Here is a 16,452-nt window from a genome sequence, read left to right on the forward strand (position 1 = left end):
TTGGTAAAGCCGTTTGAAAAATATATGGTATGTTATGTATGGTCATGGTTTTACCTGGATTATTTCGCATCCAAGCATCACTGGTGGAGTAAACAACTTTTTTGAATGGACCACTTACATAACGGTTCAAAGGCTGCAACTTGTGTGAACAATGAGGTGGGAAAGATAAAACTTCTATTCCATTTTCACTACAATAATTCAATACCCGAATTGAAATATATGACGAATGATTATCCAAAAGGAGGAGAATTTTTCTGTCTTTTGATGACGATGTGTACTTTTGAAAGTGCTTCAAAAATATCAGGAATTCATCTTCCTGCATCCAGCTACTACTGTTGCCAGCGCCAATACTTCCCACTGGACCGTTTATGACGAAGTGATCCTGATATCTAATCCGAGGAAATTCAAACATAGGGGGTATATAATTACCTATAGCATTCACTGCACATGCAACGGTAACCAGATTTACACGTTCGGCAGAAGTTAAGGCGCCGACCTGCCGACACATGATTTGTATTCTATTTTTTTAAAAAACTCTTCGTATTTAGTCAAGAACAAATTGTTTATTCCACATTTTTATAGGTTTTTCATCAACTCAAAAGCCAGGCTTCGAAAAAATTTGAAACTAACCATACAACCAGCAATTATTTAGCGCAATAAACTTAGACTTCAAAAATTTGCCACAGGTTTTAAAATTTTTTCATGAGAATATGACTTGGGGGAAATGCATGTGTTAAAAGTTGACGAAGAGTTAATGTAGCCATTATGATAACTTATCTAAACCATCGCAAGGTAAAACTGAATCAAATAAAAACCTACCGTACGTTATTGAACTACGGAGTTTTCATTTTCTACACAGAATTTAGCTGGTTTTTTAATAAAACTCACAGTAACAAAAATAATTTTAAAGCATGATGTCACAGAGATCGTCTGAATATTTTTGCACGGCAGTAAAGTCAATTAGTAGTAATTATATTTTATTCAAAAAAAGACGAGGCAACCTCTGTGACCACATGCTCAAATCAATCAAAATTTAAAAAATCTAAAAAAAGCAGCATAAAAAAAAATACAACGCAAAAACCTTTTTTTTTTTATTTTTTGTTTTACATTCAACTAAATATTGTGGAAGCGGGGGGAGGGGAGGGAAGGTATAACGTTTAGATTAATGAAATAAGAAAATAAAAAAGATATTTCTTCTTTTTAATAGTTTCTTTCAATAAGCACATAATTAAGCTTTAAATTGCTGCACTTTAGAAAATAATAAACCGGTTTTTGAAAATGTTATTACACAAAAATTACACTTAGTAAAAAAAACGGTTGTGCCCCCATTTAGAGGCACAACCGCACGCTCAAAATAATCGTTAGGGGTACACTTTTCGTGGAACACTATCTTTACAATTGCCACAGCTCAGATTATTTGCTGATTTTGTTGCGCGTTTGCATACTGTGTAGGCACTCTTTGTATTTACAGTCTGAGTTTTCTCATTCGAAATACTTACAATTTCTGTAGGTGTAGCATTATTTGTTTCTGCAGTCTTGACAACTGTTTGAGCACTTTTACTTTTTTTAGTTTTTATAACCAAATAAACAGTCAAATAATTTAATTTAAAAAGACTTTTCAAAATGATTTCAGATTATTAGGGCTGCGGAAATTTACGATTAGTTAATCGATTAATCGCTAATTTATTTAATCGATTAAAATTTCTTTAATCAGTAATATTTCGATTAATTTTTGCCGGTTTTCCGTTACTTATTTTTTTTTTTTTTTTTTTTTGCCGTACATATATATATTTACAAGTTTCGTAATTTATAATAGTAATATTTACAAGTTTCCTTAGTCAAAATATATAAATGAGATTATAATTATAATTATAATAGTACAGACAGGATTTCAAGAAGATCGTACTGATCTTATCACGAAGCCCTTACAAGTGAATAATATATATTATGTTCAATATAGGTAATATATTATATATTAAGTACAACTAGTTGTATTAAAACTACTCGAATATTAAAGTTAACTTTAATATTCTTCAATTAGAATAAACTGAAGATTACCTGTTTCTCTTATATTATATTTATTAACGTTATTTATAAAGAAATTATTTGTGAAGTGGTATGGTACTTGGCCTAATTTAAATTTTAGTATGAACAATATATTTTGATATCTGTTAATTTGATAAATGTTAAGCATAAAAATTTATTAAAAAAATATATCGTTTTCATATAAATCATTCGAAAAGAAGTTATTTTCAGTTTTAAAAGTTTTAAAAACGTCTAAACGCAACTTTTCAAAATCAATTGTTTCAAAGTCATTAGCCATGACGAAAAAGAGTATTAAATTTAGAACTTTTCAATAGAATTCGATAAATATAAAATTAATTTTGAAAGCGCGTATCTTGAAAATCTCGACTAAAAATTTTGTCACATTTTAAAATACTTACTGACCTGGGAACATTATCTTACATTTCTATATTCGTTTCTAAAGTAAACAAAGTTTGTTTTGCAAATATGGCTGCGGCAACTAATGAAAGCAGCGTTTCTGTCAAACATTTAACTGGAAAGTTAAGCAAGCATTTTGTTTTCAAGTTGAATGCTGATGGTAAAGTAGACGAAGGTGACAAAATATACTGCGTTCACTGCAATAAACAGTTTGCTTTCCGTGGCTCAAACACATCGCTGACTTATCACCTTCAGCACAAGCATCCTCTGAAATATCAACAGGTTGTCGACAGTGAACGTAAGATGACCCCTCAGATAAAATCAATCTTCAATTTATTTACGTGTCAGTCAAACAAGCCTGTCAGTGAAAAGGTCTCAGCCGACCTGAAGGTGGCAATAGCTCATTGGATTGCCAGTTCTGGATGTCCAACAGCAATTGTAGAAGATGCTGGACTAGAGGCGGTGCTTCGTATTGCCCTTCAAAACCAGACTTATACTTTGCCCAGTCGCCGTACAATCGACACTGTCATTGGAGAGATGTACAATGAGAAGTTGAATGAGCACAAGAAAGCTCTAGAATGCATTCATAGTATTGCTCTAACTACTGACTTTTGGACCTCCACCAACAATGAATCGCACTGTGGGATAACAGGTCATTGGATTGATTCTGAGTGGAAACTGACGTCTATCGCTTTAGCGTGCATAAATGTTGAAGAAAGGCACACTGCTGATAATGTTGCCAGTTTCTATGAAGAGTTTGCCGCAACGTGGAACATTGCTGAAAAAATTAGCTGTATCGTAAAGGATAGTGCACGAAATATGGTTGCTGCTATAGGACGGACGGATTACAGCCATATACCGTGTATTGCTCACTGTCTTCAACTGAGCATACTAGCAGGTTTGAAAGCAGCTGATTCATCTCCTATTCTGGCTAAATGTCGACAGCTAGTTGGACATTTTAAGCGCAGTTCAAGGAATACATCAGAGCTAAAGGCCAGCCAAGCCAGTACCTCTAACAGGTCTGACGATGTGAAGTTTCACAAATTGCAGCAGGATGTAGCTACGCGGTGGAACAGTACCTACCTAATGTTAGCCAGATTGCTGGAAGTGAAAGATGCCATTAAGCAGTATCATATTGACCATCCCGAGAATTACACTGGAGATAAACTAAGGGAGTTGGACTGGGAGAAAATGTCAAAATTTGTCTCGGTATTGGGTCCACTTGCAGATGCTACTGAGTATATTGGTAGTGAACAGTATGCTACATGTTCGGCTGTACTTCCGTTTGAAGCATTTTTGCGCAGACTTCTGCGGGTTAATGATGACGATCCAGGGTATATAGCACGTTTCAAATCTGCAACACTAAATGACTTCTCAGGTCGCATTGAAAACATTGATGCATTGCCAACGTTGCAAATGGCTGTGGCATTAGACCCACGTCACAAGAAACTCGGCTGTCTCTCAAGAGAGAAACGTGAAGCAGTTTGGACAATACTTTCTTATGCATTTTGGGTGTACTGTAACCAAAGACAGAGAGCTGAATGTGAAACTACTACCAGCACTGGCGAGGCATCAGAACCTGTGCGTAAGAAACTGAAACTTACTCTGTTGGTCAGCGACTCGGAATCGCAATCCTCATCAGATGAATCACAAACAGTACATGGCTCACTGGCTGAGCTTACACGATATCAAGAAGAAGGTGTAATTCCAGAAACTGAGAATCCCCTCATGTGGTGGCAACTGAACAGGCATCGTTACCCTAACCTGAGCAGTTTTGTGCAGAAAATTCTGTGTGTACCTGCCACTTCTGTTCCTTGTGAAAGGCTGTTTAGTTCGTCAGGGTACATTGTCAACAAACTGCGATCTTGTCTACTTCCAGAAAACTTTAACGTCCTCGTTTATTTACGTGACTGGCTAAAGTGATGCCTACTTGTACTTGTCAATTAAACTGAATACAGTATAGCAGGCATTAAGTGTCTTGTTTGTTAACGTTTGTGAATACTGTAGTTAGTTAACGTTTACCGATAACAACTTCACCTCACCAGTGGTGAAAAGCAGGTTATTCTGTCGACTTCAGAATTAATCGAAATTAATCGATTAATCGATTAAAATTTTAGACGATTAATCGAACAAAAAAAAATTAATCAGTACCAGCCCTACAAATTATACAATATCTTGTGATAAACTAGTAACTCACTCTATTAAAGAAAATATTGCTGTTGAGGCAACAACAGCAACAAAATACCCCGGTGGCGTAATTTGTTGTGTTCCATTATGCAAAAACAATATAATAAGCTCAACACAGTCTAGAAGATGAGAATGAAACAAGAAAAGTTTTTGCTGTTGGTATTCATGTAGAAAGAGCAATACAGCGAATAAAAAGTTATCGCATTTTACAAACACTATTTAAATTGTCAGTGGCGCCAGATAATAGTAAAACTTGTATAGTTTGTTGTTATTTAGCAAACTTTTTGCCACAACTTGTTTCAGATAAAATGTTTGTAAAAAATATAAAAACAGTTAATCTAAACTGCAAATATATTTTCTTGCATAAACTCAAAGTAAAATTTAGCTAATTTTGATAAAGTAGTTTTTTCCTATTGCTCTTTAAGAAATATAATAATTCTAATAAAAACATCAACACAAAAAGCAATAAGACCTTGACATTGATAAAAATAAACATCATTTTGTATAAGCATTGTTTTGCCATCAACAACAGCAAGAAAAAATGTTTTATCTATGCAAGCTTCAGCTATAGTTAAATCTTTTTTTGAATAAGGACATTTGATTTCAATAGCCCTTATTTTTTCATTTACTAATACAATTCCATCAGGGCTTGTACCGAGCCAAGGCCATTTTGGGTTAATTTTAAATCTGCATTTGTTACTGATACATTTTTTATATGTTCATTTTTTTTTATTGCAGTGTTTTCATTTATTTTACCTCAATTACAAGATTTGTTGCAAAAGTTCTTTTTATTGTTTTTCAAAATTCTATTCAAAATAGAAGCACGAAATATACTTTTTTTGTGTATTAAGGTGGTAGTCTACCTTTAAGCCTAAATCCTAGAATTTTGTATAAAAAAACCCAATTTTTGGCTGCAATATAAAAAACCTTACAAAACTAAGGAATTTAAATTTAAATTTTCAAATTTGGTTTTGGAACACTGTTTTTTGGTCCGCAGGACCAAAAATGGCATTTATGCTGTGATAAATAACTCAAGAACGATTAAGTATACAGTTCTGGATTTTTTTGTACATCATCTAATAAAGAAGTTGAATTGGCTAAATTAAGGGGAAAAAATATTATTAAAAAGTTTTTGTTTAAATGATAATTCAAAATGGCAGCAAAATTTTGACCCAAAATACAGATTTTGATCCCAATTAACTAAAGAACCAAAAAAGTTAAAACAATTTTTTTTAATTCAGCTAATAGATTATATATAAAAGAATCAATGTACCAAATTTCAGGTCCATAGCATTTAATTGAGAAAAGTTATTTATCGCACCGTTTCAAAAAACCTTATTTTGAGAAAAACAGAAAAGAAAAATAAAATCCAACTCTTTTAGTCTAATTTAAGCCAAAAACTCACGAATTGCATTAACAAAGCATTATTTTTGAAAAACAAACTGTTTCAAATCATTATTGGCTTTAGAAATGTTTTTTTAAGACTTCAAAGTTTAAAAACCACTTTAAAAACAAGAAAAGAATAAAAATACATAAAGCAATAAGTTAGTAAATTGTAAATTAGTAAAACGCTATATATAATATCTGTCTTGCTTAATCTCAACAGCTGCTTTATTCATAAAGTTTAAAGTTTTTTTATGGATTGGTGGAGGTAAATTCGTAAAACCACAAAAGGTTGTTAAAGCAGCATACCTCTTTCCTATTTCCCTCATAGCAATAATGGATCTCATATTTACATCCAATTGATATTGCCCACGAGATTTATCATCAATTTCTTGGCTAGTGTAAACCCTTTTACTCCATGAGCAGACTGAGGCTGTACATGTAAACTCTAATAAAACAGACAGTCCTTTCTTTCTTGATAAATCTGTAGAAAGTTCAATACTCCTCCATTGACATTCAGGGCACATAGCAATTTCATCTATGATACTTTTTAAAACAAAGCTATCCACATGATGTAACAGTGTGGAAAATTCGATTTGTTATTAGGTAATTGTTGTTCTACGCATTTAAGAGCCATTTTATTTCGTTTCTAGTATCTTTTTTTACTTGTCAACAACCTCGATGACGTTACAAAAAAATTGTTCGCTATATATAGCATTTAAACATACAACTTGTGACTCTTGTCAACAATTAATAATCGTTATAAAAACCGTTATAATATTAAAATTATGCAACGTGTGAATCTTGTCAATAATTAGCAAAGCTAATTATTGGCACATTATTTACACATTAAAATCACAACATCTCGCCCAGCTCACTAAGAGCTCATACATAATCTTGATACTTTCGGTTAGGAAACACTCTTCTCCCATATCGAGTGAATCGAACAGGGTGTGTCTCTATCTCACAATTTGTTGGATAGTTTTGACCAGTGTGGTCCGCACTATTGTCAGCTTCACCATCGTCCAGGGGGTTTGTTTGGGAACTTGGATCTTCGATTATAATGCGTTCTAAGTTAGTTTTGGGAGGTTTAACCAGCGTCAGGTCGTAATCGTCATCAGTTGTTATGTCTCCTTTCTCGTCCCCACAACGATGCTGCAGATGAGAAAAGTGTCGTGGCAACGTATGTCCATTAACTTTAACTTCAGCTGTCAAACCATTACGCAGTGCCACGATACTTCCTTTTAACCATTGCCGTGTACACGGCGTCATATGCTTGGGCTTCACCCACACTTTGTCGCCAACTTTCCATCCTTGAAACTTAGTTAGGGGTTTTTGTGTTGATTCAACTTTATCGATTCCAGGAATTCGGACGCGTTTGTATTGTTGGCATAAGATTTCAAAAGGTGTGCCGTGTTTTGATGGAACGTTGTTGATTAAGAATACAGACATGGGTATACCACATTTTGCTCTCGCGTTTGTTCTTTTTACCGTTCGATGAACTCTTTCAACAATTCCATTTCCAGATGGTTTTTCAACAGCTCGATAAATAAGTCTTATTCCCCACTTCGACGCCATAGCTTGCATAGTCTGAGATCTAAACGACTTACAATTATCTAGGAGAACTTCGGAAGGAGGTCCAAGCAATGACCACATTGTTTCTAACGATTGAACAACCATTGCTGCACTTTCATCGCTTAATGGTGACCATAACGTGTATCTGCTTGGGCCACAATCGATACAGGTGAGATATAGCAATGAATCAACGTGAGCAATATCGCAGGCTACTCTTTCCCACACTTTACTGACAGCAAGATTTCCTTTATCCCATGAAACCACGTGAGGATCAATTGAATTGCATTCATCACATTCAGCGACAACTTGTCTCACTGTTTCTCTGTTAACGTGGATACCAGCACGCGAGCATAACTTCATACTCTTGGAAACTCCCATGTGTGCTATTGAATGAACTTTTTTAACCTGCTGATCATCGTGTTTATAAATGATATTACATTCTTGTGTTGCAACTCTGTGTTTTAACCATTTTGCTGGCACTCGTGTGAGTTCATCTGCGACATTTTTTGTTGTTGGTATCCATGTAACATTTACATTTATGGCATAATCTTCGACCAATTTTCCAAATATCTGAAGCCTTCGTCGGATTAGCATTTCACATTGTCCAGCACATTTTACAGGTTTGTCACGAGTCAATTCGGAATTCAACCAGCTGAATACACTATGAGAATCAGTTTTGATAGAGACATCACTTGGATTCCATTTCAATGCCATATTGAGACCTTCAATACATGCATCCAATTCAGCTACGTTGATATGCATTGCATCAGACTTTGATCGGAGCCATGTCGCATCTTCTATTTTTTTGTCACCTTGCATTATCACAACTCCTTTTGCCAGCGAACTTGCATCACACCATACATTAAGGGATGCATTTGGTTTGACATTCCATACGCCTTTGGCTGGATTGCATTTGATGACTTTCTCCACGACCTCCTTTATCATTTCATTAACGTGCTTATCCGTAATAGTTTCATCCCAACCTGCCTCGTTAGTACATCTTTTTATAAAGCTGCATGCGAGTCTCAACCATCCAGCAACTGGTAGATTAGCAACCAGATTACCACACAATGAGAATATCTCTCTCTTGGTGAGCACATTTTTTATAATGGGAATCTCGCGACCTCTCTTCCAAAACAATTCCTTTGTAGACGGATTGACTGTTACTTCCAATCCTAATGCACGAACTGGGTTTTTGCCAAAATATTCAGGTGTTTTTGCGTGAAGACCCCATTTCTTCAAATGTGCCACCAGCATTCTTCCGTTTCCATTGGTTGCCAAAGTGTCATCAATGTATCCTCTTGTTGATTTTGCGAGTGCGGAATTTTGTTGGAGCACATATCGTAATATTGAGCTCATCATCACAGGTGCTAGGTTCAGACCGAAGCCCAAACGTGTAAGCGCATACCGTTGATTTTTGTAAATGACAGTTTGGTAAGGCCAATGTCGGGTATGCACATGAATTTGTAAGTATGCTCTTTTTAGATCCACCACAGAATCGTTGCTATTTGTACTCATGAGTCTCCAATCTCTCATTGCATCGTTGATAACATCCGCATCCCTTGTAGAGGCTTTTACATAGGCGTTGAGTTCGCGATAATCAAGCACCGGTCTTATCTTCTTTTTGTTATCTTGCATGACGCACATCAATGGTAGTAATCCTTTAGCTTTGCCCATACTTTTTTCGTCATATTTGACAAGTATACCTTCTTTGATCCATTCGTTAATTTCGTTGTCGAACGCTTCACGATGTTGATTAGATACGTTATACTGACTTGTTCTGTTCTTCATTTTAGGTTCGTTCTCCCACTCCCAACTAACAATCCATTTTTTGCCATCAAAATAAGCTTTGCTTGTTCCAATTTCAACAGTCGCAACGCGAGGTGTCGATGAAAACTTAATTAGAGAATTACAGAATTTTAATTTCCCAGTGCCAATTTTCAGCTCATCACACGACTTTATTAGATCCATGCCCATAATCATGTCGTATTTGTTTATTACTTCATCCACGCATAACACCAATGCATTAAGCAGGCACCCATTCGTTGGGTGGTGTATTTTAGCAACAACCTCCTCACATCGAATCATTCCGCCCATTGTTGCAACATCCACTACACGAATCACTTTGTAGTTAGATGGCAGTAGCTTCTTGGTGATGATTGATTGCGAGCAACCAGTATCTACAAGCGCTGTAGCTTTTCTTCCGTTTATCACCAAGTCGATAGTAGGTAGTACTGTTTCGGGACGAGTTCTTGTAGAAATACCTAATGCGAACTCGTCCCTTTTAAGTTTTCCTGGTTTTGTTGACGTTTGTAACAGTCCTTCGCAGCATGTTTATGCGAGCATTTCTTGCATAAAGAGGTACATTCACGTGCAAAGTGATTTAATGATTCGCAATTGAAACATCGCATTTTTTTCTTTCTCCGAATATGACTTGTCATTACTGTCCCAGTTGTTCGGTAACTTGCATTTACCTCTTCATTCACAGATAAACATGCCGCATCCAATCTGGTTTGTACAATTACGGATGCAGTCTTGACGCAATCGTCAAAGCTCAACGCATCCTCTCCCCGAAGAATGGCACGCAGAACAGCACCATCATTAACCCCAATGATGAATTGATCATGAAGTCGACCGTCTCTCTCTGAAGGCAAGAACTTGCATTCTTGAGCTGCTCGAATCACTCGATGCGCAAACGTCTGTATCGATTCTTCATTGCCACGATAAGTTTTCCCAAATTCATACCGTGAGATTAACGATGATTTTCTTATCTCCAACGTTTCAAGTTTCACCACCAACTCTTCGTACGAAACGTCCTCTGGCAGTTCAGGTGCTGTTAATTCTTCCATGGTATTGTAGATTTTCGACGGCAGAGCAGCAAGCAAATATGCTACGTGTCGATCTGCAGTAATGTTGTTTATCACGAAGAAAGAAGTCATCTGCCGAATAAATCGCTTTGGCTGTCCATCTTCATATTGCGGAGATAATAGACACGCCCGGTTAGCTTGTTGTTCTACGCATTTAAGAGCCATTTTATTTCGTTTCTAATATCTTTTTTTACTTGTCAACAACCTCGATGACGTTACAAAAAAATTGTTCGCTATATATAGCATTTAAACATACAACTTGTGACTCTTGTCAACAATTAATAATCGTTATAAAAACCGTTATAATATTAAAATTATGCAACATGTGAATCTTGTCAATAATTAGCAAAGCTAATTATTGGCACATTATTGACACATTAAAATCACAACAGTGTCGAAAATTCGATTTGTTATTAGGTAATGAAGTTTGTTTTGTTGATAATGTTGTTGCTTTATGATTTAATAATGTAAGTTTCTTTGATGAAGTTGAAGCATTTAAATTACTTGTTGAAGGTATGTTATTAACAAGACTATTTTCCGAGTCAATGTTGGGTTCAGGAACTTTATAAAAACTTTTGCCATGAAAACGTCGTTTTTTGAAAATTCTTGATCCTCCTGCCTTTCGTCTTTTTCCAGCATCAAGTTTTTTATTTTCCATACTTATTATTTTTTTCTAAATTTGAATAATAATCATAATCATCTAACTGAATACACAAGTAGGACTTCTAGCACGAATCAAATAAATTATAGTAAATTAAGAACTATAATAATATATAAATACAAAATATATCTGCCAGCAGCAAAGCATTCTATTAAATCATTTCGAAAATATTTCGAGTTATACTTTTGGTTAAACTTTAAAACCACATGTGGATGTCCTGGATCACTTTTAGATGCTTACCAATGATTAAAACAAGTTCAGGTAGGCTTCGTTTTTTAAATTGTTTTAAAGATCCGATTTTAATTTTTTTTTTTTTTTTGAAATCGCAAAATTTATGCGAATTTTATAAAAAAAAATTATACCACCTATATCTAATGATAAAATTATATAAGTTGTAAATATTTTTTTGAAAAACAAATATCACCATCATTTTCTATTGGGTAAAACAGCACAATTTGAAATTTTGAAAATTTTCATATTTTAAGGTAGACTACCACCTTAATAACAAAACCAAAGTTTGAAGATATCAAGCGTTTTTTTTTTCTTTTTTCAAGCGTTAAACTTGTAGATTGTGATAAAGTAACTCTTTGCAAAGTCTTTATCTTCTCTTTTGATAGAACTAAATATTTTGAAATAAACATTGAGTTTCATCAAATTCAAGTTTGTCATTAAATTTTACTTAAAATCTATTAATTGAATCACTGTTTTTTAAAAGGGCTTGATTTGCTGAAAACCCGATTTTGAGAAAGGCAGTGTCAACGCGTCCGGCGACCGGACGAATATCTTCTGCACTATTTGTCTGGTGATGTATTACGTGACTAAACGGACATACAGCGACGCATATAATCGTCCGGAGAGCGTACCACGAGTCCAACCGGAAAAATAGTGATAGGGATATACGTCCGGGGAGTATTTACGTTAGGTTGCGTCAAACTAAAGTTGCCGAATTACAAACTTGACAGCTATTCCTCTGGCGGATATAACACTGTCGGGCAGATACTGATATTATCCTAAATAAAAAATCTTCTGAATATAAAGCGTATAATATAAAGAGTTAATAGAAAAGCATTATTACAAAAAACAAAAAAAAACACCTCATATCTGAAATTGATTTCCTTTCTTTCTTATTTATTTATTGCGTATAGGCTCATTACACAACATAACTTAAAGTTTAATTGAATAATTTGAGGAAAATGTTGTCTTAGTCACAAAAGTATTTAATCTATTAAAATGTATCAATCATACATTAAAATAGACGCTGTCTACAAATTTAATAACGATATGTCCTTTTGCAAACTGCATTTACTTTAAAATAGCTCTGGAATAATGTCTCAAACAATACGTAAGTCTTGCCTATAAAATTGTATATAACTAAAGTCGTTGGACTATGATCAAACATTAGTGTTGGCCTTACCTTTCCAGCCTTAGGCGAAATTTTAAAAACAAATACCATATATAGATGAAAATGAAAGCCGATAAAGACTTAATTTGGTTCAGTTACTTAAAGTTTTAGTATTTTATAACGGAAGTTTTTGTAACTAAATGAGAGCAGACTACCTATAAATGATAGTCGGAAATTCAAATTTGAAAGTTCTCAAATTTCTTTCAAAGATCTTACAGAAGGTAATTATTACTAAGCTATCTATCTCGAGAAACAAGGGTAAGGGAATCTTTTTATTGCTTGATGAGATTTGTATTTTAAAAACATTGTTATATCTTGCTACATTATTTGGAAATGCAATAGACGACAAGTATAAACAACCATCATAGCGCATCAAAAAAATTTGCAAACACTGGCAAAAGAGCAAACGTAAAAATAAAGGACATTCGACAACTCGTCGCGTTGGTTTGACAAGGTTCTAACTGATCCGCGAGTAGTTTTGAGAAAATCAATGTTAAAAATTGTTATGTTCCTGCCATCAAAAACTATTAAGATCCATCAATAATATTTTTAACTCATGATAACATAAGCATTTGCTATAAGTATTGCTATTTTTTATTAAAAAATGTTTCACTCTTCATAGAAAAATGAATACCTCCAAAATGCAGTTAGAACCTTGTCATAGTGAAATAATCATATTCTCACTATGACAAGGTTCTAACTGCTGTTTAACGATAGTTAGAAACATGTTTGTTATTTTGAAATTTTGTGACTGAAGCAGTTAGTTACTTTAAATTTTGTAACTGAAGCAATAATACAATAAAGAGCTAATTTTTATAAATTAGATTATTGTTTCAGTCACCAAACAAGGTTACAACATTTTGTTTACTCATTTTTTATTCTTTTGTACTACATTTTTTGGTACATTTTAAAACCATTACATTAAGTACAACCCTTAAAGGTTTTTCATGTTTATTTTATAGGTGAAGAACAACTCGATAGTAATCTCTGTCCTCGAGAGGCATAAACGGAAATGCAGCTTTAATATCTTTTTTTTTTTAAGTCTGCAAGTTCCTTAGTACAATTTTGAATCTTTGGTTTTGCATTCAAAACAGTGGAAGTTGATGGACTTGTTGCTGCATTCTTTCTGTTAGTTTTTTCATTGAACTTGACATACGCACAGTTCATAGGTCCATTGCAATCATGGCTAGATTTAAAATGTATAATGTGAGATATTTAAGTAAATATTAGAACAGCAACGTTAGAAAAAAGAACTGAATTGTAATTAAATAGCTTTGCTGTTACTGAATAATCCTTGAAGTCATGTGATTTCATTTGAATGATACGACAAGGATTTTTTCTGTTAACTTGTTTCAACATCCTTATCAATCCAATGGGACTATAAAAACCAGTTTTCCTCATGAGCTTTTCAATTTCACTATGGGTATGATCCACCTCTTGGACGCATGAATGACCAAAAGGGAGTATTTCATAGTGATTGAGTTAATGTTAGGATTGTCTCTTAAAAAATGTAACACAGCATTTGATAATATACTATTCCGATTTTGAGGAACGTAGGAGTTACACCAAGTAATTAAGTCACTTAAGTCGTTTTCCTCTGCCACATCACTCAAAATTTTGCAAAAGGCACTGGCAAGATCATTGCCGCTTCTTCCCACCATTGATTCAGTCCATAATGCACAGTATAGTTTTTTGGTTGTTGAAAAATAAGCTGTCAAATTACACACGCTTAGCTTTCTCAGATAAAAAAGGAAACTAATTTTTGCATGCTGAGTCAATATAACATTTTGTCAAAAAGTAAAACCGGAACTTTTTATCTTTTTTTTCTTTAGCACGTATATCTTTCTTTTTTAAAAAAAAAAACTTGATGTCTTTCAAAGTTTCCTCTCAATTTTTCAGACATAGTATCAGTGTTTTCAGCAACTTTAAACATCTCACAAAGGTCGCATCTATCCTTTTTGAGAATGTGAAAAGCAAGATTGAATTCGGTGGAGAAAATATGGTAGTACATAGATTTTTTTACTGGCTCAACATTTTCGTTTATACATTTCTCTTTGTAAAGATTATACATTTTTGAAATATTAAGGTGTGACTCAAGGTATTCTCTATTGGTACTTACACGACAATGTGACTCAACTGTTGGAAAAGATTTTATGTGATCCTTAGCTGAGTTGGTGCACGTTTTGGTGTACTGTGTGGTGTACGTTTGCCTTTCATGATTTTACCTCATAGATCTTGTGCAGGAGTATTTGTTTTAACATATTTGACGTTGTGAGCTTTGTACACTAGCTTTTTTGAAATTGGCTGTGTAGTTAGATAAAATGTTTTTATCTAACTACACAGTCAATTTCAAAAAAGTGTAAACACTGACTTATTCTCCTTTTACACGAAAAAAATATTTATTGGCGTAATTCCTTTTTGAAAAAATTTGTTTTTCAGCGTGTCATTAGTTTTTATTTGCATTTTCACTACAATTGTTTTCCTCGTGGTTTCTCTTTTAACTACGCAGCCTGGTTTTTATTACTGCTACAAAAATGTTTTATTAAAAGTTGTTTAAATTTTAATATTACTGATATTTTTTATTTAAAAAGTTAAAATAACCTACTTTGTAAGATCAACGTTCCAAAGTGCACATATATCGACTAACCGTTGTAGATAAGTAAAGAAAAATGAAGAAGTATTGACTTACTTTTTGGGGTTGGCACTGGAAAATATAGTTAGATCGACTTACCGTAAGGGAATGGCGCGGCAAATTGTATTTAAATTGACTGCGGTAAGTTTGTAAATTTCTTAATGCAAAAACATCATTATTTTAAAATAAAAAGATAACTTTAGCTCATAAATCCCCTTTTATTTTGAATTATAATAGTTATTTCTATGCTAATCGAAAGCATTACTTTGTTTCGCAATGTGACAGGTGTCAATTTGAGTAACGTTATAAAAAAGATTTTTTTAATTTTCAAATAATAGCTTTAATGGTATTTTATTCTACATCGGTGTCAAATTAGAACACTTTTTGTTAATTTTCAGACCTATTTTTTATATGATTTTTGTTGGGTATAAAATTCTCTATTAAAATAGTTAATAAAAACCAGCAAAAGATTATAAAGTTATTGTTAGTTAGAACCTTGTCAAACTAAATATTAGTTAAATAAAGTTGCAGATAGAACTTTGGCACTTTAGCAGTTTGCTTATTTTGCGCTATATCGTTGTAAATTTCAGTTTATTTTGTTCATCATGATTTAAATAGTCCAATAAAATGATTAAGTCAATTTTGGCAAAAATGTCAGTTAGAACCTTGTCAAACCAACGCGACGAACTGATATGTATACACTCGCAGAATAATGTTCACTAATGGTTTTAGGAAAAGCTAGTTAAAAACGTTTAACGCACTTACAGCAGCTCAAAAACTACTAAAATTGAGTTCTTAAATGATTGTTATATTGTATCCTATTGCAAATTTGTAATTTTAACTTGTTGAAAAAAAGGATTTATTTGATGAAAAAGTAAAATAAATCAGCATCTGCAGACGTTAGCTTTAGCTGTAATGAGCATAGTTTACATCAACATTATTACGCACATAAAAACCATAACAAAAGCAACCCTTAGGATGTGTGTGTTCATATTGCCTAATTAATGGTTCATACGGAATTTACACAATATGCCGTTCACTATGCAACTATGTTACTAGGGCTTTTGTCATGTTGTAGAGGGTGATTAAAGATCCAAAAGGTGTCATATATGTTTTTACAATAAAATTAAATATTTTTGTATCAATTTTCTTGAAAACTGTTAAAAATACTTAATAATTGTTTAAAATACCTCTTTCATATCATAAAAATTTTCAAAACATTAAAAATACAAATATAAAAACGTAAGCAAATATAAAAATCTAACGCTGTTGCAATTCTAATGAATTCTAAACTCATATTCTA

At 33.6% G+C, this 16,452-nt stretch overlaps 1 protein-coding gene across 1 annotated transcript; it reads right to left on the reverse strand.

The window, feature by feature from the left end:
• Positions 1–6,897: 6,897 nt before the first annotated feature.
• On the reverse strand, positions 6,898–9,684 carry LOC145185361 (uncharacterized). Its single transcript, XM_080061236.2, has one exon. The coding sequence runs from the start codon at positions 9,682–9,684 to the stop codon at positions 6,898–6,900; it is 2,787 nt and encodes a 928-aa protein (XP_079917362.2).
• Positions 9,685–16,452: the final 6,768 nt, after the last annotated feature.

Source organism: Hydra viridissima, unplaced genomic scaffold (genome assembly GCF_058129835.1).
Source record: "Hydra viridissima isolate aposymbiotic clone 2 unplaced genomic scaffold, HvirCarnegie_v1 scaffold_7, whole genome shotgun sequence".
NCBI classification, from domain to species: domain Eukaryota; kingdom Metazoa; phylum Cnidaria; class Hydrozoa; order Anthoathecata; family Hydridae; genus Hydra; species Hydra viridissima.

What these genes read in the sequence shown, in the direction of transcription:
- LOC145185361 (XM_080061236.2), bottom strand. Translation starts at nt 9,684, where the DNA reads ATGGGCGGAATGATTCGATGTGAGGAGGTTGTTGCTAAAATACACCAC.